The sequence below is a fragment of the Balaenoptera acutorostrata genome, chromosome 17 (assembly GCF_949987535.1).
Source record: "Balaenoptera acutorostrata chromosome 17, mBalAcu1.1, whole genome shotgun sequence".
In the NCBI taxonomy this organism is placed as follows: domain Eukaryota; kingdom Metazoa; phylum Chordata; class Mammalia; order Artiodactyla; family Balaenopteridae; genus Balaenoptera; species Balaenoptera acutorostrata.
The window spans coordinates 28,312,082-28,336,729 of NC_080080.1; the positions used below are offsets into that span (position 1 = coordinate 28,312,082).

The 24,648-nt window shown below is 35.3% G+C and overlaps 1 protein-coding gene across 2 annotated transcripts in view; it reads right to left on the reverse strand.

Moving 5' to 3' along the window:
- PKHD1L1 (PKHD1 like 1) overlaps positions 1-24,648 on the reverse strand; it is a 155,758-nt gene that overhangs the window by 110,653 nt on the left and 20,457 nt on the right. For both annotated transcript variants that reach the window (XM_057532372.1, XM_007188783.2), the window contains exons 7-19: positions 21,969-22,022; positions 21,366-21,439; positions 19,794-19,836; positions 15,341-15,411; positions 14,054-14,164; positions 12,024-12,113; positions 9,884-10,152; positions 8,144-8,235; positions 5,078-5,237; positions 4,633-4,768; positions 3,725-3,868; positions 1,595-1,752; positions 600-713 (exon numbers count right to left, since the gene is read on the reverse strand). In XM_057532372.1, coding sequence (XP_057388355.1) covers positions 600-713; positions 1,595-1,752; positions 3,725-3,868; positions 4,633-4,768; positions 5,078-5,237; positions 8,144-8,235; positions 9,884-10,152; positions 12,024-12,113; positions 14,054-14,164; positions 15,341-15,411; positions 19,794-19,836; positions 21,366-21,439; positions 21,969-22,022 — 1,516 coding nt within the window. The remainder of the gene's footprint in view (positions 1-599; positions 714-1,594; positions 1,753-3,724; positions 3,869-4,632; positions 4,769-5,077; positions 5,238-8,143; positions 8,236-9,883; positions 10,153-12,023; positions 12,114-14,053; positions 14,165-15,340; positions 15,412-19,793; positions 19,837-21,365; positions 21,440-21,968; positions 22,023-24,648) is intronic.

A 24,648-nucleotide genomic window follows, 5' to 3' on the forward strand; every position in this document is an offset into this window, starting at 1 on the left:
TATTTTTAAGGACTCATTTATTTCTGGGGTATTGATCTGAATTGAATAACTAGCCTATATATTTCTTATTCCTATGGTATTCATTTGGAAATGGTGAATATCTGGCTTCCTCAAGTCTTCAAAATAAGAATTAGGAAGTTAAGTATATTTTAAATTTATTGTACATCAAAGAAAAATCTTTGTAGTTCATCAAGAAATAAATAATGACTAGGCATTGTACTAACTGACCAGAAGCAAGGGAAGCAATTTACTATGTAACGCTCTACTACAAATGGTATTCTCTGAAGCCAATGAGGAAAAAGAATATACTCTGCATCTAAATGAAGAAAACAAACAAAAAACCCTATAGATCTCACATTTACCCATCTTGCCTACTGTCTCTTGATTAAGAAAATTCATGTGTGTTTTTACAAATGAGTCATTTTACAATGCAGGAAGATGCTAGAACAGACCTTACCGATAAATGTATGACAAAATTATACTTGCAACTTGACTTTAAATGTTAAAGGAATTAATGTTAATTCAAAAAATGACAAAATTCCAAACATTTATATGATTTCTTATCTGGTCCATTTCACAGTTCATTAAATATTCCATACCAGGTTAAAATCAGTTTCATAATCTCTGAAGTATTTCACAACAAATCCTTCTTCAAAGTTTGCAATTTGTGGTGGACACTTAGCGCTAACCATTTCTTCCACTGCTGCCTGAAACTAAATTAACAATATGAGCTTTAGTAACTTCTTTATGAAGAGTTAGAACATTACTAGTTTAACTACTAATTCTACTAATTAATTAAAAAAATAATTTCATAATTCCTATGTTAGCCATAATTATGAGGTCATTTCCTAAATAATTTCAAGTTAATGTGATAATTTCAGTATCCAATGACTGTTTCAAGACTTTTATTTTAGAATGACAATAGTTATATCCAACTGGCTGATCTTAGCTTATTTAGTTATTACATAAGGCAGGCATATTGGTTTAGTAGTTTTTTAAAGACAGCAATGAGACAAACCTAAATGAATTAGCACCTAATTAAACAGATTCCAAATGAATAGTTTTCCCAATTAATGCAAAATTAACTGGAAAAAATATATACTGCAATGCATTGTTTCTCAAAAGAAGAGCTACATATGCTGTAATCTTTCACTATTATTTAAGAAATAATAATTCTGGATTATATAGGAACTGGCACACATTCATGAGGTCTATAATTTCCATACCACATTTCTCTGATAAAGCACAGATATTCAGAATTAAGGACTGAAAATAGGGCAGGATCTTCAGTCATCAAACAAATATTAACTCAAACTCATTGTACAGGTAGTTCTTGAAATGCAGTAATTCACAAGCAAACATTCCTCATGAGCAGCTGCCCCATATGCAGATACCTGGATCCTGTTGGCACAGATCCAAGAACTCCCCTTTCACTCCCTCTGTCATTGGATATTTCCTCCCTTCTCCACTCACTATGAGTTGGCTCCAACCCACCATGCCAAGGAGGAGATGTATTACTACTCCTTAAAATGTGTTTTTATAGAAGGCTGATGCTTAAGTGGCTTTCTGTTTAAAAAACTAACACAGAGCATACTTCAGCTTCTGATGACTGCGGCATAAGAGGCCTAGAAGTGATCCCATCCCAATTCAGTGTGAATGTGTCCAAACTGGGTTTTCCTTTGGTTTGTTCTGTAATAGCCAGTGTGACATTGTTCCCTTCAAATACTTCATAACTGAGCAGATCGAAGTCTCCTGCAATGAAGTACCAAACAGAATTTGAAGAAGTTAATTAATTAAATACCAATATATCCATAATAGAAACTCAGATGTAACAAAACTGGTTTTATTTGGAATTGTATTATCACAAAAAAAAGGATGAATGGAGAAGATGCAGATCCTTGAATCTGAGATTTAGCCATAGTAGAAACAGCAAAACAGCAGATAAAGTGTTATATATTTAAGGTTCTGTTTTTGTAGCGTAAAAGGAAGTTTTGTAAGATAAACAAAAGTTGGCATTGGGATCATGAGGTAAAAATCAATGGGCAATAAAATATTCCGAAAATTCTTTAAGTTTTGTTCCAGTACCATCATCTTAGTATAAGGGGCTAGCCTGGGAAATTGCTATTTTCTTTAGTTACAAATAGAGTACAAAGATGAATTCCAGGAAATAGCCCCATGCCTGTGAACCTTGTCTGTACAATCTCACTGAGAGAAATAAGGCCTTGTCCTCACATGTCTCTCTTCTTTGGGAGGATGCTTTAACAGTGGAATCCTACTGACTTTCTCTGTTGGGTAAAGTCCTAGAATTTGCCCAGTTATGATTTTGTTACCATATTTCTTAAGGTTTCTGTTGAAGTCTTAAAATTTCTCTCTGATCTAAAAATATGTTTCTGAGAGAACAAAGATAACCATATCTTCATTTAGATAGCATTTTGACAATCTAACCTTTGGGAAATTTTTAGAACTTCAATTCATGTTAAACAAAATTCTTTACTCTCTGCTCAACAATCAAATTAACAACTTCATAAAATGAGACGTAAATATTGAAGTAACAGTATGAATTGGAAAATAGTGACTGTGCAAAGAAAGCAAACACATATTCAGGGACCTATTTCATGAGCTAAATATCCCAAATACCCAAATTGGTTGCTAAACTTGGCTTTAAGACTTGAAAATGTGACACTTGAAATTGTAAGACTTGAGGGCTTCCCTGGTGGTGCAGTGGTTAAGAATCCGCCTGCCAACGCAGGGGACACGGGTTCGAGCCCTGGTCCGGGAAGATCCCACATGCTGCAGAGCAACTGAGCCAATGTGCCACCTGCTGAGCCTGCGCTCTGGAGCCCGCGAGCCACAACTGCTGAAGCCCTGGCACCTAGAGCCCGTGCTCTGCAACAGGAGAAGCCACCGCGATGAGAAGCCCATGCACCACAACGAAGAGTAGCCCCCGCTCACCGCAACTAGAGAAAGCCCGTGCGCAGCAACAAAGACCCAACGCAGCCAAAAATAAACAAATTAAATAAATAAATTAAAAAAAAAACTATAAAACTTGCAGAAGAAAAATAGGAAAAAATTAAAAGAAAAAAATTGTAAGACTTGAAAATGTAGTAAGTTAATAGCCATTACTTGAAAAGGATAAAGAGGTCAAATAATTTTGGAAAATGCTGTATTAAACACAGGTGCACTGCTTTTTTTATTTTGTTTTTGCTTTTATTGTTGTTTTTGCTTGTTGCTCATTGCCGGAGTCCTTGGGGATTTTAATATTCTATAATGAGCTCTATCAACCTTCAAGGAGAAGCTGTGGTATACAGTGTTTCCCACGGGGATTTGACCAGAGAATCCTTTTATCAAACAAGATCTAGCCAGACTAGTGTCTCCTGAGAAATATTGATTCACTTAAATTTCATTTCCAGAATTAATATCTTCACTATAATTTTTGCTAAATGTAAAGTAGGCTATTATACTGATAGTGTATTTGTAGTATATAGAGTGTATATCTCATGCATTGGAGTTGTACACTCCTTGAAGTACAACTAAAATTTAAATTACAACAGAAAAAAATTAACCATTTATTTCTGTTTCTCCTGAAGGTGATCAAGGCTATGAATCCATTTACTTTCCTCTGTCATTTTATGGAGCTTTTACCTTTTTCAGTGGAGTTGCACAGGATACAAACTTGTTTCCTAGAAAAAACTTTACAGAATTGCAAAATGAAATACATGCTTACCTCTAGTTGATATAAAGGTTACCATGTAAACATAGCTCTGAGGATTTTGTGTTCTTATTACTTGAACTGCATCCGGTTTTATGGACCAGAGGTCATTCAAGGCTGATTGCAATATGAAGTCAGAAGCATCAGCAGGTAGCCAGACTTTTCGATGAATTAACAAAAAATTAAAGTCAAATGATTAGGGGTTTTAATAAAAAAAAAAAAAAAGAGTTGAAATCTCTGCACTATCACAGCCAGCACTGATGTCTCATATTTGAATTCTTTAAAGTACCTATAGTCTGTACCATCAGTTATCACTTAATGAAATTACATTCTGAAATTGATTCAAGTTCAATAATATTGACTATTAATTGGATTGTGATCTATTGAGGATAGGGCTCATATTTTATTGTTTTAATATTCCCATAGTAATAAGCATTGTATTTGGCAAATAGCAAGCACTCATCAATATTTACTCATTGAAACAATTAACAGAAATAGCAAAATTATTTTTTCAGGGTTTTTTATAAAATACAGAAATGTAATATCTTCATTAACAGATAAATTAGTGTCTCATAGGTCTTTGAGAAAATGAAATGTATATCTCTATAATGGTGAACTTAATTCCTATTAACTTACACCTGTGAGTCACAGATACATAAATTCCTTATGTGTGTTTAGATATGCATTTATCATGATCCTTATAGAAGAAAATAATAGTATATATCTGAAAGCTGTTTTTACTGATGCCATTTTCTATTCCAGTGTGAAGAGTTTTCTTCATAATATATTTTTTTGCTTCTTTGTCTAACATACTATTAAAACTATATTTTCCAGACAGTAGAATTTGACTAGAGCAAACACCTTTTTATAATTTTGTCTATATATGAAGAGTAATAAAATCTCCCTTATTATTTACAACTTACCAGTTTTTTCCATGTTATAGATTAATCTATATTGGTAAAATGAACATAAATTAGCTTCCACACATGGGCTGGTTACCATGATCTTCTGCACTTCATTGGCTGCATTAGTTGTTTCCCAGTTTTCCAATGTTATAACCTATTTCCCAATTTAAAAAAGCATATATTTACTATATGGAAAAATATATTTTAAAGGCATCATAAGTCAGCTCTTCAATGCCTCTACATTGCCCTATCTTATTGCAAATGATAAACTATTTTAATGTGTAAGTCATCAAATAACAGACTCTTTGGTTTATAATTACAGATATTCCAAGGCACAATTCAGTAATTTTCCATGACTGTTTTCCCCCAAAACAGTATCTTACCTAGTAAAATTAATAACCAAATAGAGCTCCTATCTTTGAGCATTTACTTTCTACAAAGTGGATCTATAATCATAGCAAACCTGTACTTCCTCGACAATTGTCGACTGGGATTTGATCACTTGTTCTTCATTCACTGCATCTTCCGTTTGTTGTTCAGTATAGACATTTCTATACTGGTACAGTCCAACATCCACAAAAGCACTTAGTCTGTACTCCTGCAGCAAGATTTCAATGTAATATCTGGAAAATAGTGTAACTCAAGAATGTAACTTTTTCTCCAGAGCACTTGTCATGAATTTTTCTTTCAATGAATAAAATTTCAATATGATATAAAACACCTGCTTGTTAAATGATTTATATTGAAGTATCCCTGATTTTAACTATTAAAATATTAAGTTTCATAGCAGTTTGCTAAAAGAAAATGAATTATGTAAGATATCTGCATTACAGATAAAGAGAACGATGAATTCATTCAGTTTTGTCAATAAATATTTATTGAAAAAGATACTATCCCCTATCTTCAAGGATCTTAAAACAAAATTACATTGTAGGTTACAACATAAACTTCCTGGCACAAAACAGAGGACACACAGAGGTTAAATACTTTAACGTGTGTAAGAAAACGTCAGGCAGACTTAGACATACCATATATTTTGTATCTGAGTGGTTGTATGTGTCACCGATGAAAGTTCTTACTCTAAGTTCCTTAAATATTGTCTCCACTTGTAACTTGGGAAACAACACACTGCCGCAGGAAACTTTTACTGATTAGACTGATGATGGCCCTCTAATAAGCTGGATGAGATTCACACCTTAAATTTGGAATTCTTGATTCCTGAGGCCCCATGCCCATCATCCAAATGCCTATCCAGGATAAGGTGTTCACTAAATCAGCTGTTACAGGTGAGTGAAAAGCTACTGCTTCCCTACCTAAATCTCTGTCAGTGTAACCACTGCTCCCATCGTTGGAGAGGCCAGCTAGGAGTTCCTTTAAATTGCCTCACATCATTGAACAGATACTCTTGTAAATGGAGAATAAGTATCCACAGTTCATGTAAGACTGTGAATGAGGGGTATTTATTACCTCCCATCTGGCAAGGATGCTGGGGCTCTGGGTCATTTTCCCCATAGAACTGATACTGGAGGATTACATCAGGCTTTTGGCTGCCTTGAGAACCTGTTTGCCAGCTCTGTCAAATCAAGGTGGGCAATACTAATTAGGGAGCAGGATTCAGAGAAGAACCATTAAATTCTGTATCCTTACTGGCAGCTTAAAAATATTTTAAGGTACTTTCTATGTGCTAGACACTAAACTGAGCACTTCACAGACATTATTATATTTAATATTCACAAAATCCTGTAAAATATGTATTATTATTCTGTTTGATCATAGGAATAACAGAGACTAAGAGAACTTTAAAGATTGAAAAATTATTTAAAAGTTAGTCACTGAGGTAGGATTCAAAGTAGAAAGTGGGTGACCAAAGCGATATGCACTTAGAGATAAGGCTATATTATTTGAGTAAAATGAACTGGCAAGACAAGCTACCTTTGGAAAGGTCCCAGGGACCACTGTGCAATAAACCAGCATGAGTGGCCTCAATTTCAGAATACACAACCATCATTATAAGTGCCAGTATAAATTTCATGCTAGTTTGCAGAAGCACAGATACCAGGGGCCAGATGTATTACAAGTCACTTTCATGCAAGCTCTGTGCTCTTGCCAAGCAGGTAAATTGGACTCATTTTCCAAGGTCAAGGCAAAGCCTGAAGGTGTATTGACACTTAATAGCAATAGGAATTAACGAGGTACTCCATTTACTCTGAATTGGCCCAGTGAACTTGGTTAAAAAAGAAAATGCTTAAGTTTAGGAAGAAGTGATAGTAGAAGGAGGAGGAGAAAAAGAATGGAAAGTTTATTATTCCTAAGACTTTAGTGAGAACACTTAGTGTGATTTCTCTCAGGTACCATTGATCCCAACCCTCTCTGTCCAGCTCCATCACATCTTCATGGTGCTGCCTATGAGCATAATCCAATCAATATCTGGAAAGGTGACATGGTAAATGGAAAAAAAAAAAAAAAACAACTCCTCCCATCAAGAAGTGAAGTGCATTTCTTCACCCACTGAATCTAAGTTTGGCCATTTGCTTTGGCCAATTGGATATTAGCAAATATGAAACAAGCAGAATTTCAAAAGTATCTGTGCATTAGGAATTGCCCTCTTAACTGCTGGGACACTGTGACAAGCCTGGGCTAGCCTCCTTGAAGATGAGAGACCATGTGGAGTGAGACATCCCAGATATCTCAGTTCCCATCAGGACAGCTGAGGCTCCTGATATGTGAATGAGGCCATCCTGGACCATTAATCACCAACTAAATAGTCAGGATCAAAAGAACTACCCAGCTAATCACAAAACTGGGTTGCTTTAAGCTACTAAGTTTGGGGAAATGGTTTCTTACACAGCAAAACCTAACAGATACAAATGGTAAATGGAAGAAAATTTCAATGAAACTTTTGATGGTCTCCATGTAACTTAGCTATTTTGCATATATCATCTTTTACCTCCCTGTTTTCTAGGAATCCTGAATTGACTTTTCAAATGGGATTATTAGCTATTTGAATAATATCCTCATTTTCTCCCTGGAATTGACCTTTCAGCACTAAACAAGTAATCCTTAAGGGCAGGGAATATATTTTAATATCCTTTGTATTAAATTTCTAGTACCTGGTCCAGGGTCTGGAATAAATCAAGAGAATATTAAATATACATTAATTATGGTACAAATCCATGTGGTTTTTGTGATTTTTCTCTAGCAATAGAGAAAATAGAAGAAGAGAAATTAGACAGCTGGATTGACTGAAAGGTCCTAATAAGAAACTAAAGCAGGATTAAGTAAATTTCACAAAATTGTAATTTCTGCAACAGGAATAATTTAGATTTCAAATTTTCCTGGTTAGCTGAATGCCAGTATGCTTGAAAATATAGAAACAAAACTTAACAAATTATAGAGAATGACCAATTATAAATTAAACCAATAAACTAGTATCACTTCCACCAATAAAACAAATTGAAAATATTTTTATATATAAAATTATAGTTTTTAAATATTACACAATAATTTAAAGAAAAGAAAAAAACCTTACTCTTTTCCTTTTCGAAGATGAATGTCATCTGATCTTTGTGTTGGGCTGGAAAAATAACTGTTGGCATTGGAAGAATGATAGGCAATCCTCACCTTATCCCAAAAAGACAGAGAGAGACAGAGAGAGAGAGAGAGGGAGAAAAGAACTTATTAATAAGCCTTTTCAGCATTTATTTATCATTTATTTTTTCTGTCAGTCTTAGAACTTTTTTTTTTTTTTTTTTTTTTTAAAGATTTATTTTTTTTTTTTTATTGATTAATTGATTGATTGATTGATTGCTATGTTGGGTCTTCGTTTCTGTGCTAGGGCTTTCTGTAGTTGTGGCAAGTGGGGGCCACTCTTCATCGCGGTGCGCGGGTCTCTCATTATTGCAGCCTCTCTTGTTGCGGAGCACAGGCTCCAGACGCGCAGGCTCAGTAATTGTGGCTCACGGGCCCAGCCGCTCTGCGGCATGTGGGATCTTCCCAGACCAGGGCTCGAACCCGTGTCCCCTGCATTGGCAGGCAGATTCTCAACCACTGCGCCACCAGGGAAGCCCTTAGAACTTTTATGAACAGAAAAATGTGAAAATATTTCACGTTTTTCTTCTAATATCTGTTTTTCATGATGAAGTGGATTTTAAAAAATTATCAAAGCTCACTTCACCCCTTCCACCTTTAACTAACATCAACTCCACTATTCCATGAACACACATAGAACATAGCTTTTCCACAATTAGAATTGCAAATGGGAAATTTAAAGATCCATACAGGGAGAAGGTTGTTATTGTTAACTAAAATATTCTTTTGTTCTGCCGAGAACTTTGAGGGACTTAATCCAAATGAGATCATTAAAAGGAGGTCTGAGAGATGCCAAAGATTACTAATTGGGTCTGCATACTAGATAGAGAAGACTTTGGGCCTCCCATTAGAAATGACTATACTGTCTTTAAAGGAAACATGCTGAAACGCTACGGTAAAATTGGAATTCATGTGTTATAGGCAGGAATTTAAACTTGTTCATCCAGTTTGGGAGACAACCTTGCCATATATATAGTGATTCATAAAATGTTCTTATGATTTGATTCATTAGTTTCACATTTGTGAAACTGTCCTAAACATAAAATAACATAAAATACAGAATAATTTAATGAACACAAATGTTCAATTGAGTATGATTTGTGGTCATAAAAAATCAGAAGTAAGTTAAAAACTTATCAGTATGGGGAAAGGTAGTAAACTCATGCAATAGCATACTATTCAGTCATCAAAAATGGTGTTATATAAATTATTTAATAATATGTGAAAATACTAATACACGACAAAAATGATTATAAAATTGGATGTATGATCCTATTTATGTAAGAAACAAAATACAAACAAAAGGAGATAATAGACTTTAATCTCATGACCAAGTAATAGTGAAACAGATCTAGCAGGATAGTGAAATACTTGTACTCTTCTCCAAATTTCCTATGTGTGACTATAATTCTTTCATAATAAAAATAATCTTCAATTTTAAAGGAAACGTATGTGTTTTTTTTGTTTGTTAGAGAAAATTTAGGTACGGTAAAGCATTTTCTTTCAGGCAATGGGTTTTCTAACAACTTTATGGTTCATACCACATGTGTTAAAACAGCCAAGAACCCACGACATAAATTCGTAAATATATTCATTGGTTTTGGTGTAGAATAAATGGGATATGTATAAAGGTTATCATATTGTTTCTATAATATCAAGTAGTATTCTGTGGCTTCCTTACCTTATCTTCGGGAAGTCCAGTCTGGCTGAAATAAATAGCGTAACGGTCATCACCTTTGATGTAGAATCTATAAACATCAGAATCTGGAGCCACCAAAAATCCACTGAAGCGTGCAACAAATGTATCTTGTTCCATAGGCCAAAGATAGGAAGCTGAATCTACCCAACTGGCACCCATGTACCCTGGAGTTTTTTCATTGTATTCGAGTATCTCTTCAAGATGTACTGGACGGCTACTATTCCATACCTCAAGCTTTAGGCCTCTCCCACCTGAACATAACAAAATAAAAGAAGGCTTTCATCAGAATTTTCATGCGGTATCTCAATGTCTTTTACTTGGGTAGTGATTATAGGTATTCTATTTCTATTCACATTTTTACAGCATGTGTGTAAACAAAACAATTACACATATCTCTACGTGTATCTGTACCCAGAGGATAGACCGCTGTTAAGACAGTCTGCAATTTATTATTTCACATATCTGTCCCTCAGATTCTACATATGTAAAATGAGAGTAATATTATGATTGGCATGGCTGCTATGGGGATTAGCTATCATATATATGTAAAATACCTGGTACTTAGTGAATGCTTTACATAAGATAGTAATAATATAATAATTATTATTTTTGATATGACTGATGTTGCTTTATATAGTCAAGACTCAAAACTTCAAGACTCAGACCATTTGATTATAAAATCTTCACCTTGATTATTCTCTCTAATAAAAGTTACTCAATTAATGGCTCAATGAACAGACACTGTTGGCCTTAAGATTTCCGTCAGTATTTGTTTTTCTTCTTTTTAACATTACTTTTGCTCTAGGATTTCTCCTTCTTCTTGGACAGAATCAGAGAGAGAACATTCTCATTAAAGTGAACTTACACTTGCCAGTGTAATTTTTTCCTAATCATAATGAGCCGTCTCACTTTTTATTTTTCTTCTTTAAAATACAACAACAATCAATCAGGCTCAGGCCTTGGTTCAGCAGCCTTAGGCTTGTCTGGAGTGCCTGAATCTGGAAAATAATGGCTACTACTCTTCCTCTGAGTCTGGTGAGAGAAAAGCTTGAGCACTTCAACCTTTTATAGCAGCAGCATGCTCTGGTATATACAACTTTCTTTAAAGTAATCAATTATAAATATCAAAATTCTCCTCTTAAACTGGTCATTTTTTAAATATCATTCAAAACAAGGACATTTAAGAGGTTAATAAAATGAATTTATTTGGCTTCCAATACCAATCAATGACACAATTATAAACTGATTTCACTGAGTGCACAGGATGAGATACAGAATCCACGCACACACATGCCCAGCATCACGGTGGTCTAGTTGCAGATATCAAGGCCATCAGGCGCACTTTCACTGGTCACAGGCGAAAATCTGAAAAGAATTTTGTGTTCCATTTCTCTCATCCCTGTGATCATGCCTAAATCATTCTAGACAAATAAGGATTTAACCTCTGCCATTTATTTTTTAACCAGGAATAAAGCATTTAAAAATTTTCCATGTAGTCTGTACCAAAATTTAGTAATAATCATTTGATCTGAAATAAAGGCACCCTCATACTCTATCAATAGAGTTTTCACAGGGTATCTGAGTAATTTAGGCCAGGTTTACCTCCACTGGTGCAGCCTTGATGCAGCTATATTAATAGAAAAATTTCCTAATCCAGAAAGTATAAAGAAAAAAACTAGGAAGAAATTTATTATAATTCTCACTACAAATTCTAAAAAATTCAAATAATATTTTTTGTTACTATGCTACGGGCTGAATGTTTGGGTCCCCTCAAAACTCAGATGTTGAAACCTAATGCCCAACGTGATGGTATTAGGAGGTAGGGCCTAATGAATAGGATAAGTGCCCTTATGAAAGAGCCCCCACAGAGGTCTCTTCTCCCTAGCCCTGAGAAGGCCTCATCCGTGAGAAAGCAGGTCCTCACCACATCCCCAATGTACCAGTGCTCTGACCTTTGACTCCTATCCTCCAGAACTGTGAGAAATCAATGTTGTTTATAAGCTACCCAGTCTATGCTATTCTGTTATAACAGCCTAAACGGACTAAGACACTAAAGATATCTATCAATAATATTCCTCTTAAGCAAATATAGAAATGGTCCTTCTCCCTTTTGTTGACTTACCTGGATATACAGTTCTGAGAATATCAGGTTTAGGGGGTGTCTTGCAACATATGCTATTTTCTGTGACATTCAAAATATCACAGGCTTGACCTACAGAGAAGCAAGGGCAGAACTATTACTACAGAGCTTCAGAATGCAAATCACATCAGCCTATCTTGGAGTGTTTTTTCAATCAAAGCTAAGTTGCAAAAGCAAGAGGCAAAGTTGAAGGGTCTTAATTTCCTTTACATATTCTCTATGAAAGCTTCAGCATTCATCAATTGTCATACTTCCACAAGGCTACATTTTGCTGGCAAAATCTCACAAGTCTGAGTTAGAATATTTCATAATTTCTGAGAAACAAAATACAAAATTTGATAAAATGATGTCACTGTAAGATATTTTATCTGGGTCCAAAGCAAAGCCTTATGTTTTGTTCCTTGGAGAAAGTTTCTGAATAAATCAATGATGTTCAGAATTTACAAAAGTAGATGATCCCGGTCCTCTTAGGTTAATGGTGGTTTTGTCCAACTTTTTCAAATGAAAACAAAAGGAATAATAACTTGTAAGTGGTATTTTCACAGACAGATGGAAACCAAAACAGATAAGATTCTAAATAAGAGTTGTTATACATAAGCACAATTAGACTTCAGTAAGAGTGTACGTTTTAGACCCCCATGTATTCCTCACAGTGCCTCATGTAAGGTCAGCCCTCATTAACTATTTACTGAAAGGGAAATAACCCATGAACAGTGAAGCAAGGGAAAAGGAGGAAAGTATCTTTGCCACATTTTGTTTGGTGGCCTGGAAAATGTATACTTCAACACAACCTTTCACTATTTTGAATGCTTTGTGAGTGCAAGATCATTGAACTAGAAAACAGTACCTTTTAACAGTATATTAAACTAACTTAACCCATTTTGTTTGGAGCAAAGGAAAGATACAAAAACCAATCATTATTTTCAAGAAATTATTGAGGATTCAAAAGCTCAAATCTGGCTGTAACATTAATGGCAATGAAATATGATAAAAAAAATTTAACATGTTATCTTCACATATCAGCTGTATCATAATATCAGATCGTAAAACATATTATATATATTAAAAATATTTTATGTCCCTGCTTCTAATATTTAAAATATAGTATCTGATCAGAATAACATAATATTATATGAAAGTTTAAAATCTTTTGGCCTATGCAGGTGGCCAGCGAGGATTCATGGGGACAGGAAAGACATTATATGAACTTTACACGAGGTTGCGTTCTATGAATTTCTTTTCTTGAAATCACATTTTGCCTGGCTCATTAGCAGATTCCTTAAAAGTAGAAAGTACCTAAGCAGCGGGCTCTATCAGAAAAATTACGTGCCAGATGCATGGGCAGATATCCTGTCCTCTGCGCGTCAAGGTAGGTAAGGTCATTATAACTGAGTGGGAAGATCCCATTACATTCATCCCCAACTTCCTATTTGAGCTGCCTAGCACCCTACCTCTGAACAAATCTGGACCAGACATATAAAAGTGATGCATAACCAGAGAATCAAGCCTGATGTGCAGCTGTGAACATATAACACATTAATTGATGCTCTTTCTAAGGCCAATATCATCTGTAATTACTGATGTCCAGATAAGGCACCGTATATGACAAGGGGATGAGGAGAGTATCCCTAAATACCACTTTAAATTTTCCCATAATTACCTAACCCATTAAGAAATAATAACAGTTCAAAAAGGTAATTTAAGAGTCTATTAAATAGAGGGTACGTGTGTCACTAAGTGTGGTGAGGAATTTGTTGATGGCAGCCATGATGCTGCCATGCAGTGCCCTTTGGTGCTGACCTCAAAGCCCAAATCCTGGTCATATAAGGCTGCAAGGAGTGGTCCTCACTGGAGAAGTGCAGTGGGAAAAGCATCAAGCCCCAGAACCAAATGCCCATCTGAAAATACACAGCTTTTAAATTAAGCATTAATTAAGAAAAGATGTTATTCTTCTTAGAAATTATTAAAGAAAAGGAAGGATTCGTTCTTTTATTAAAAATCATGAAAAATACCTCCAACGAAAACTCTGACTGGGAAATCTGTCTGATCAAAGAACTGTCCACTTATTGTTAGCATGGTGCCGCCTTGAATGCTTCCTTGTGAAGGTGAAATCGTAGTGACCTCTGGGAGGGGGAGGGGAAGGACAAGAAATACAATGTCATGAATACTGCACATAAACACAAATGTTTGATTTTTACCAATTTTCCAAATTACCTAGCCATAGTACATAACACAGTGAAGGTACTGGATTACCAAAGGAAAGTATCAGGTGTTTCATTATTTTGTCTCTGATGCAATCCTGCAAAGAGGACTATAAACATGGCTTTCACAGAGACCTACATCTTCTGGGGACCAGGCGTTAGTGGTAACTAATACTGAAAAGACACTGGTGACAGAAGGATCCAGAGAACAAGGAAAACCTGGGCTGAGCATAGATGTTTGGTTCCAAAAGAAAACAGGAAGGCATACAGAACAGCCTCTTCTCTATGCTCTTGAAGAATGAATCTTCCTTATATTTATGGGCCAACATCTTATATTTATATTTTTTTCATAGACTAATATATTAACTATGATTGGAATTCTTGTGGCTTTATATATAAAAGTCTTAGGTATATTGGTAAAATAGCCCAGTGCATGACACATGGTAGATTCTTATTAAAATTTATCCTTATTAGTTCAATCTATCAAAGTTCTATGTATTTTTACATAGGAGTTTCACATTAAATAAGTTTCTAGAAAAAGCCAGGATAGATCATATTTGATTGATTCCAAGATATACATTTTTTTCACATTTGAACATCTTTGAAATCTGAATCATCCCAGACCTGGAAGGAAGTACAATTCTTCCAGAAGGGTTTGTGTTTGCTTCTGACACTCTCCTAGAGGCACTACAAACCTGAGACCTCTTTAAATTAAAATAAATTATGATCTGCTTGAGGATTCTTTTGGACCACACTGAGAGCATAAGTCTCAGAGAGTGCTGGTTTGTGGTTTAAATTGACAGCAGAGATTTTTTTTTTCCTCCCTTGATCAACAGCCCAAGTTGAGATGCACAAGTTTCCCTGCTGTCTCTTTTAGTGTGATAAGTGTATTTCTCAATCAACCTTACACCAGAAATGTAGTTTTCGGAATCGTAGCTTAATGTCAGGACTGCCTATTTCACTCCTCATCTTAGGTGTGTTTCCTTTCTTAGAATTACATAACATAATGTAGTACACTTTACAGTCACTGTTGTATTTGATTTGATGAAATAAATCTCTTCTCCCGCCCCCCACCCCACACACAGAAAGGTCACATACCTGCATATGTTTGAAACATTGAAATTTTATTGAGAGAAGAAACAAAATATGCCATTTTTTGTGGTAAACTCCTGTTTAAAAAAAGTAAAAATTCTTGCTTTAAAAATGACCTTTATTTTAGGAAACTGTTTCTTTTTTTTTTTTTTTTACTTTAGTGATAGAAATCATATCATAATTTACAAAGGAGCAGGAAAGAACTTTTCAGGAGGATAAAAATGTTCTACATCCTGATTTAGTTATTGATTACACAAATATACAAATACATGAAGATAACATTTGTCAGAACTCACTGAACTGCACACTTAAAATACGTACATTTTATTATATGCAAATTATACTTCAGTAAAGTAAGAATTTATATTAACATAAAAAATAAACAGACGGGAGGATTGCCCTTCATAAAAGCTGGGCTCTACTGATGACCACCCCAGGGCACTCTATGCTCTTATAACCCATTTACTGTCAGAATAACTAACATTATTGAACACTTATCAGGTATGCTAAGATTTTTAAGCTTTTAAGCTAAGATTTTTTTTTTTTTTCCACACACACACACTGTATTTTATTTTTACAAGAGATAGATAGACTGACACCAAGCATTGTACATGGATGACCACAACAAAAGCAACAATGATTGCAATTACCAAACATGAAACACACTTATACTATGTCATAACATTGACATTCAGTCCAGTAATCCTCCACTGTAACATTAAGCTAAGATTTTTTAAGCTTTTAATTTATTATGCTATTAAATTTTTAATTTTATATCCCATGAGGTAGGTAAAACTCAGAGAATTTTTATCTTAGTCAAGATCACAAAGACAGTAAGTAGCAGAAACAGAATTTGAACCCAGGCAGTTTGAGTCCAGAGCCCTGGGTACTACACAGTTCTCCTCTCTTGCCACTAACTTACATGAGAATACAGATGGATGAGAGCAAGTTCACAACAGTCCACCAGAGTTAAGTCACCCTTAATAAACACAGAACCTATTCATATTTTTGACAGATACATACTTGCACTTCCATAGTCTAGAGGGTTAGGAAAGGAAGAAATCTGATCCTAAAATTAAATGCTGTTCTCTTAATTACCTCAATTAAATTCATAATTAGAAAAGTTAAGAAATTCTAATATTAAGACCCTAAACCCATTCATCATAATTATAACTCAATGAACTGGAATCTAAAAGGATAATGCAAATCTTGTGGTGGAGACCAAGAGTTAACTCCCTATAAGTCTAACACAGGCATTATAATGTGCATTTGCAAAGCTAAAGAGTCCCTGAAGATATTTTACGCTAAATTAGTTATTTAAGAAGTTCATACTAGATTTTATATTTTTATGTTATAAGCTTTTCAGTTGATTTCTCAAAGATCTGAAATGATGCCAGTTCCGACAATGTTGTCTGTGGTCAGATCCTGCATCTGAAAAATTAACTCTGCTTTTTAAGTTGGTGGGAAAATTGCCTCCTGAAAGAAAATTTGAATGTAATTTATTTGGTATGACACTGAGGTGATTTTCACTAATTCATTGATAATGACTAGGCATTTCTCAATTAAGCGAGCCTCATCTAAACCTTATCAGTTTGGAACAGCTGTTGTTTGAACTTGGGGTAATAGAAGAGAGAACGTTGGTTATTAAAAGAAATACAGAATGCACACAACATTGTAAATCAACTAAACTTCAAAAAAAAAAAATGAAATACAGAATGGGTGCCACAATAGTGTCTAATTGGTTCATCTGATATTCAGGAATGCTCCTGAAATTTGTAAAATATGGATTTTATAACTTATAAAATGACAACTTTTTTTAAATGCCATGTAATCTTAAAACTAGGCTCTTAAGTAGTAAACGTCATATTTTTAACAGTTATCTTAAATTCATAAGATTGTTTTATATAGAAACACAATTTCTTAAATTCTGAGACACTAATACAAAAGGAAATCCATTGGCTTAAAAAAGAAAAAAATGATTATAAGTCAAGATCACAGAATTAACAATTTTATGCAATATTTTTGCCTATATATGTGCAAATTTTCTGACTTTTTAAAATTGAAAATTGGGGGCATGTTAATGCCACATATTGACTTACGTATACTTATTAATCACATTCAAGCTTGATCACTCAAACGTTCTATTTTTGGGTAATTATTTCTCTGAGAGACATATGATGGATTTGGCAATTAGTACCTTTCATACAGACTCAGGACTAAGAATTCACTTTTCTCACCTTAGGAAGAATGACATTGAGAGCATAAAAGAACCATATATAGTTCATGAAATAATTTAAAACTGAGTAATTGTTGCTTCTGACATATTTTTCTAGTATTTTCAATAAAATCCTATTGTCTTATCTTATCAAATTATATGTAAGTAGGCCATGTCTTTGCAGCAAATCACAGTTAAGTCATGGGACTGTGTCATTTGCCCCATGTAAATCATAAAGGTAAATCTTAGCACCGTTTACATATCATCCACTCTGGCTTATCTTGAATTATAATATTCTTCATGGTTTTAGTGCAGTATATATTATTCTATAATGAAGTGTCCAGTGGGAATTCTCTGGCGGTCCAGTGGTTAGGACTTGGTGCTTTCACTGCCAGGGCCTGGGGTCGATCCCTGGTTGGGGAACTGAGATCCTGCAAGCTGCGTGGCACAGCCCCCAAAAAATAATAATAAAAATTTTTTTAAAAAAGAAAATACGGGGCTTCCCTGGTGGTGCAGTGGTTGAGAATCTGCCTGCCAATGCAGGGGACACGGGTTCGAGCCCTGGTCTGGGAAGATCCCACATGCCGCGGAGCAACTGGGCCCGTGAGCCACGATTACTGAGCCTGCGCGTCTGGAGCCTGTGCTCCGCAACAAGAGAGGCCGCGATAGTGAGAGGCCCGCGCACCGTGATGAAGAGTGGCCCCCGCTTGCCGCAACTAGAGAAAGCCCTCGGCCACAGAAACGAAGACCCAACACAGCCATAAATAAATAAAAACAAAATAAATTTAAAAAAAAAAGAAAATACAGTCCCTGTGCTTTGGGGATCCACAATTTAAAAAAAAAGTGTCCAGCCTAGGTTTATAACTTGGTAATAAACATATTGCCTCTAGGTGTCTAGAACTAGCTCATGTCTAAATACAGTGATAATCGATTTGGTTTCACCGACTCAACTGCATTTCCATACATGCAGGGACCAAATCTCACCCTTCTCTTGCAGTCTGTAAACAATGAACAGGAATAACATCTACTCTGATTACAATATTGCCACTCTTTCCAAACTTCTAAGCACTGAGCCTCTCTTCAGAGACAAAAAAGAAATCAGTAGACCTATTTTATCATTGGTCTACTACTGATACATTAGTACTGGATGGCTAAATCTTGTGCCTTATTTGGATTTCTATCAACCAGCTCATTTTCCCAGGCACATCATGGTCCCGCCCATAAAAGGCCATTAGCATGCTATAGCTAGTGGGACAGCCAACAAATGCCACCCCCCCACATTTGCAAATGCTCCAGGAGTGGGGTGATGCCACCATGTCAGAGAATCCTGAGTCAGGATGTTAAATACTGATGAGATGTGTTTCTGTGACTGAAACCCTCCATCAGTCATGGCAGAGCGCTGGAACAAAAGGCTTAGGCCCTGGAGTCAGACTGCATGGGTTCACATTCTAGCTCGGCTTCCTACCGGCTGAATATCCTTGGGCAAATTATTTAATGTTCCTAAGCCTCATTTTCCCAGTGTGCAATACGGGCTGGATGATAACATTCAATTTATAGGTTCTTTGGGAGTATTAAACTAGATAATACATGTAAAGTGCTTAACACCATGCCTGCTACTAAATGTTCATTATTATTATCTATAATATGACATTTGCAGCATGTGTTGAGACTTGCATATTCTGATATTTCTGTAAGCGTGTGATGGTCTTTCTGACTGAAATTAGGATGTAGGATATCTGGAAATAAGTTCTAGTTTTACTAAAAATCATAAATATAAGTTATTAACATTGATGTTAAAATGAACAATTAAAAGCTATAACTACCATCTTTCACAACTCTATTTGTCCTGATACTTTAAGAGAAAACCATTATCAGGTAATATTAACCATGAGGTTTTATTTATCCTTACATTAGTTCAAATCAAAATTTAATTACTTAGCTATCAAAACAATTTTAATTAAATAAGGACTACAAAACATAAAATAAAACTTTATAAAATCACAATCAAAGATTTTTTTATTTATTGTTTTAGGTAATGCTAGATTTCCCAACAATTGGAAGGCCATGTCTGAGGCACAAATTATGAGTGAACTGGAGTTATAGATCCCTTAAATGTTAATTTGGGGGAAGAAAGTGATTAATTTTTTAATCTAGGGATCTATATTGCACAAAGTAAATATACACTTTTATTTTATTTACCCAGTTGAATTAATTATGAAAATTATTATTTACAAAATGACCTACCTTCCATAATCACTATCCAAGATGAAGCTGACATTGTGATGACCTGGAATTAATTAAAATATGCAATCGATTAAATTCTCAATCACAGGAGAACAATAACTACATATTATAAAGCTGATTTAAAACAAAGAAAAGAAATATAAAATTAATACTGTAATTATGCAACCATCTACTAATCCTCAAAGAAATGAAAACTGAAATATCTTAAAGTACCTAGTACTTTAAGATATACAAAATAATATGTCTCAAGGTTATAACCAGGAAAACCTGACAAAATATAATAATGAATGAAGAAGAAGAAAAGAATATATATGTAACCATATTGCCCTCAATTTTCTTTCATTCATTTAACAGCTATTTAATTGGGTCAGACACTCAGCCATGGGTTAAGAGATGCAGGGTGAGCACACAGTTTGCTCTTCTCAAAGAGCACACTGCCGGGCTTCCCCGGTGGTGCAGTGGTTGAGAATCTGCCTGCCAATGCAGGGGACACGGGTTCGAGCTCTGGTCTGGGAAGATCCCACATGCCACGGAGCAACTAGTCCCGTGAGCCACAACTACTGAGCCTGTGCGTCTGGAGCCTGTGCTCCGCAACAAGAGAGGCCACGATAGTGAGAGGCCCGCGCACTGCGATGAAGAGTGGCCCCTGCTTGCCACAACTAGAGAAAGCCCTCGCACAGAAACGAAGACCCAACACAGTCAAAAATAAATAAATAAATAAACTAAAAAAAAAAAAAAGAGCACACTGCCAAGTGGAGAAAGCAATGACACAGAGAACTAAAAACTGTGATAAAGCTATCAAGGAAAAGGAGAACGAACTTTGAGAATGTAAGGCTGGGGATAAGGCTTTTTTTTTTTTTTTTTTTTTTTTTTTTAAATTTATTTATTTATTATTTATGGCTGTGTTGGGTCTTCATCTCCGTGCGAGGGCCCCCCCCAAGCTGTGGCAAGCGGGGGCCACTCTTCATTGCGGTGCGCAGGCCTCTCACTGTCACGGCCTCTCTTGTTGCCGAGCAGAGGTTCCAGACGCGCAGGCTCAGTAATTGTGGCTCACGGGCTTTGTCGCTCCGCGGCATGTGGGATCCTCCCAGGCCAGGGCTCGAACCCGTGTCCCCTGCATTGGCAGGCAGACTCCCAACCACTGCGCCACCAGGGAAGCCCATGGCTTTTTTGAAGACATGACATTTTATCTGAAACCCTCAGGATGGGAAGTTTGCAAAGGTCCTGAGACAGAAGGAATAAAGCTGATTCAATAACTAAAAGGTTTATGAGTCTGAAGTACATAGAGCAAGGAGAAAAAAGCAGAGTAAAAGTAAAGCTACAGGTAAATTAGTAATGGAATCATCTGGATGACAGAAGAAAAGAAAAAAGAAACTTGAAGAAGCTTACTTCAATGTCAACCTTAGAAAAAGGTAATTCATACATGCTTACATGACACTGAAAAGAAGCCAAGGTAAAGAGGAAATGCTAATTTTAAAAAAAAGGGATTAGGCCACAGGAGAGGTCTAAGAGAATACAAAACAAGGAAATAGGCATTTCTGAGAACAATGAAGAATGACGACTGACACTTACCAATGTAAGTTCCAGTCGTCTTACAAATCATAGAACCCATGTCTCCATTTGAGTGATCTAGTTTTAGACCATACCTAATAAAATATATATGTTAATTTCAAAGTTTATATTGACACTGAAGTTTTAAAATATTGTGTTTCCCTTAAAAACATCTTATGAATTTCAGAATATGTATCAGGATAGAAACGGTTGCTACAACAAAAATTTTTGTAAAATGAAAATACTTCCCAGTCTTGGTTGAAGTTATTTGAATAAAACTTCATTTGAAAATTAAATATTTTGTAATTAATTTGTTTATCCCCATTGATATTCCTTTTAAAGAATTTAAAACATTACCAAGTGAAACAATTATTTGATAAAGGTATTTCTCAAAACATCTTTCTCAAAATAATCTAAAAGCAGTTCATATCATACTATACTGGAGATAGTAGATATCAGGTTACAACTAACTATATAAATGATTGATAATTTACTATAAAAATATTGCAATCTATACTATTATAAAGCATTCAGCTATGCAATATTGCTAGAAATTACTATTTAAATCTAGTATGTTTACATCTATTATTTATTTTTCTAAAGAAAATTATTTGAATTACTTACAAATTATCAGATTGTGGTATGAGAAGTTCACAGGGCATTCCTCCAATATAAACTCTGTATAAATATTTTATTGGAAATGATCAAGTTGTGTTTAATACAGCGTTTCAAAATGCTCTCCTCCCACCAAGTTTACTGCTACCTTATATTTTTTTTCCCAATCACTTATTATTATCCATCATTCATTCACTCAACAAACATCTATTGACCACTTATTATGTTACAGTTTTTGCTCTAGGTACTGGAACACATCAGTGAACAGAACAAAGATCCCTGCCCTTATAGGACTGACATTCTAACTTGGGGAGAATGACAATAAACATGATAATAATAACATATTTGGTGTGTTAGAAAGTGATAAATACCATGGGAATAGAAAATGTAGATAATGGGGACTCTTCCACCTGAAGTTCAATTAATTCAAATACAAAATATAATTTTCTAGTTAAGTTTCATACTATAAGAATTAAACAAGGCCCACAGCAGAGGTCCCACAAAGTAATTGGATGAAGAGAACAGCATCAGTGTCAATGAAATGGCAACAAGAAGCTGAGAAGGATTAGAAGCTGAGAGGAAAATCTGCCTTCACATTTCCCCAGCTGACTAGGTCGACCCATTGCTTTAAGGCTGATAGAACCCAAGGAGATCGGAGGCTTGCAGGTAACTGACTGCTATCACATTCTTTGCACCATCAGAACAAACCCCCAGCTTCTGGGACAGCAAATCCCATACTCAAAATAAGGCCAGATACAAACCTCAACTATAAAAAATAGAGATTTCTATTTGCAGAGAACTTTGAACTTTTTAATATACACACAAATTCTTTCATTTGATCATTACGTTAGGTTGTAAAGAAGTAAACTGAATTACTGTAACCATTTTAGAGATTTATGAATTCATATTCTCGTTCTAACTTCTTGCCTCACTGCAACTAAATAATAAATTTAGCAGCAAACATTTACAGGCACTTACCACATTTAGTCCTTGCAACTACCTTATGGGTTAGTAACTATTACCCTTCCATTTTACAGATGAAGAGACTGAGGCAGGGAGGTTAAGTAGTTTGCCCAAGCCTGCAGCCAGTACGGGACAGAGCAGGAATTCAAACCCAGACAGTCCTGCTCCAATGTGTGCTCTTAACCGCACCCCGTAATTCCCAAAGTGGTCTGGGTTTGCCTTTCTATGGTAATACTAACTTATTTGGCCTTAAATACATATATTTAACTTTTTTTCTCATCTGATCTTTTAGACCAAAAGTGCCTTAGTAGGCACTAGGTCCTTCAGTCATTTGCATGTCCTCTATCATTTGTACCTGGTCTGAATTTGGAGATTTGGCCAAATTGACAAGACTTGTGAGAAGCAAAAGCAGCTTGAGCACTTGGGTCTCCTGATGTCCTGCCCAGGACTCGGCCCATTGTTTCCTGGTAACAGAATTCAGGCACAATGAAATGCCTTGAGGGCCCCAGTGTCACAATGAATGTGGCAGAAATGAAATAAATGCAGCTCTAAAACCTTTGCCCCTCCTATTAACAGGTGTGTGAATTTTTTTCTATTTATATATAGTATCTCAGGGTTACCAGAGTATAGGGGCTGGGTAGCCTGCCCTCTGAGGTCTCTTCTGACTGTGATTCTGTGATTTCATGAAATAATTTTTATCCATTCCTTTGTATTAAACAGAAGTAAATTTCAACTACAGTGGAGAAAGAAAAGGAATCACTTTGAAAGTTAAACTTTCTATTTTCTGCCATCATTAGGGAAAGGATGACTTAGAGAACCCAAATTAAGAATTGGAATATAAGACATTCATAACACTAGTGGGTGTGGGGAAGGGATGGACTGGGAGTTTGGGGTTAGTAGATGCAAACTACTACTTATAGAATGGATGAACAACAAGGTCCTACTGTATAACCGGGAACTATATTCAATGTCCTGGGATAAACCATAATGAAAAGAATATAAAAAAAGAATGTATATATATGTATAACTGAGTCACTTTGCTGTATAGCAGAAATTAACACATTGTAAATCAACTATACTTCAATTTTAAAAAAAGACATTCATAACACTCAACTATATGGAAATAGACAAAATATTTATTTATACTAAACTGTCCATATAAAATGTTAAATATTTGTTTCTCTATTTTAGTAGTTCTTTTATTATAAGATCAACTTGAATATTTCTAGAATATTATAGAGTCATACAAATGTGATTTAACTGAGAGTTCTGCCCCACAGAATGCCAGATAAATTATCTTTATTTCATTTAGTAAAACCTTTCAAATTGCATGTTTTACAAAATTATATATGCATATGTACGTGTATGTGTGCTGCCTGAGTTATTATTTATCCATTTATTCGTTTTACATATGCATTCAATAAGCATGAAGCATCTTGAAAGCTATGATACTGATTCTGTAGGAAATGAACAGGACTTCCAGTCTTTCAAGGCAGGACTGAGATAACCCCACCTATGCTAGAGGAAGATAACTCTAGTGACAGTGCTAGTTTCCTACCCAAAAGGTGGAAACTGATATTTTTTGATGTTAGGTAACCAGCCAATGTTACCAACTGGTCCACAGTTAGTATATGGAGGAACCAGGATTCAAATCCTAGCCTGTTAATAAATTATTGACAGTTTTTAGTTTCAGCACTGTCCCATACATGACATGTAGTAGAAAAAG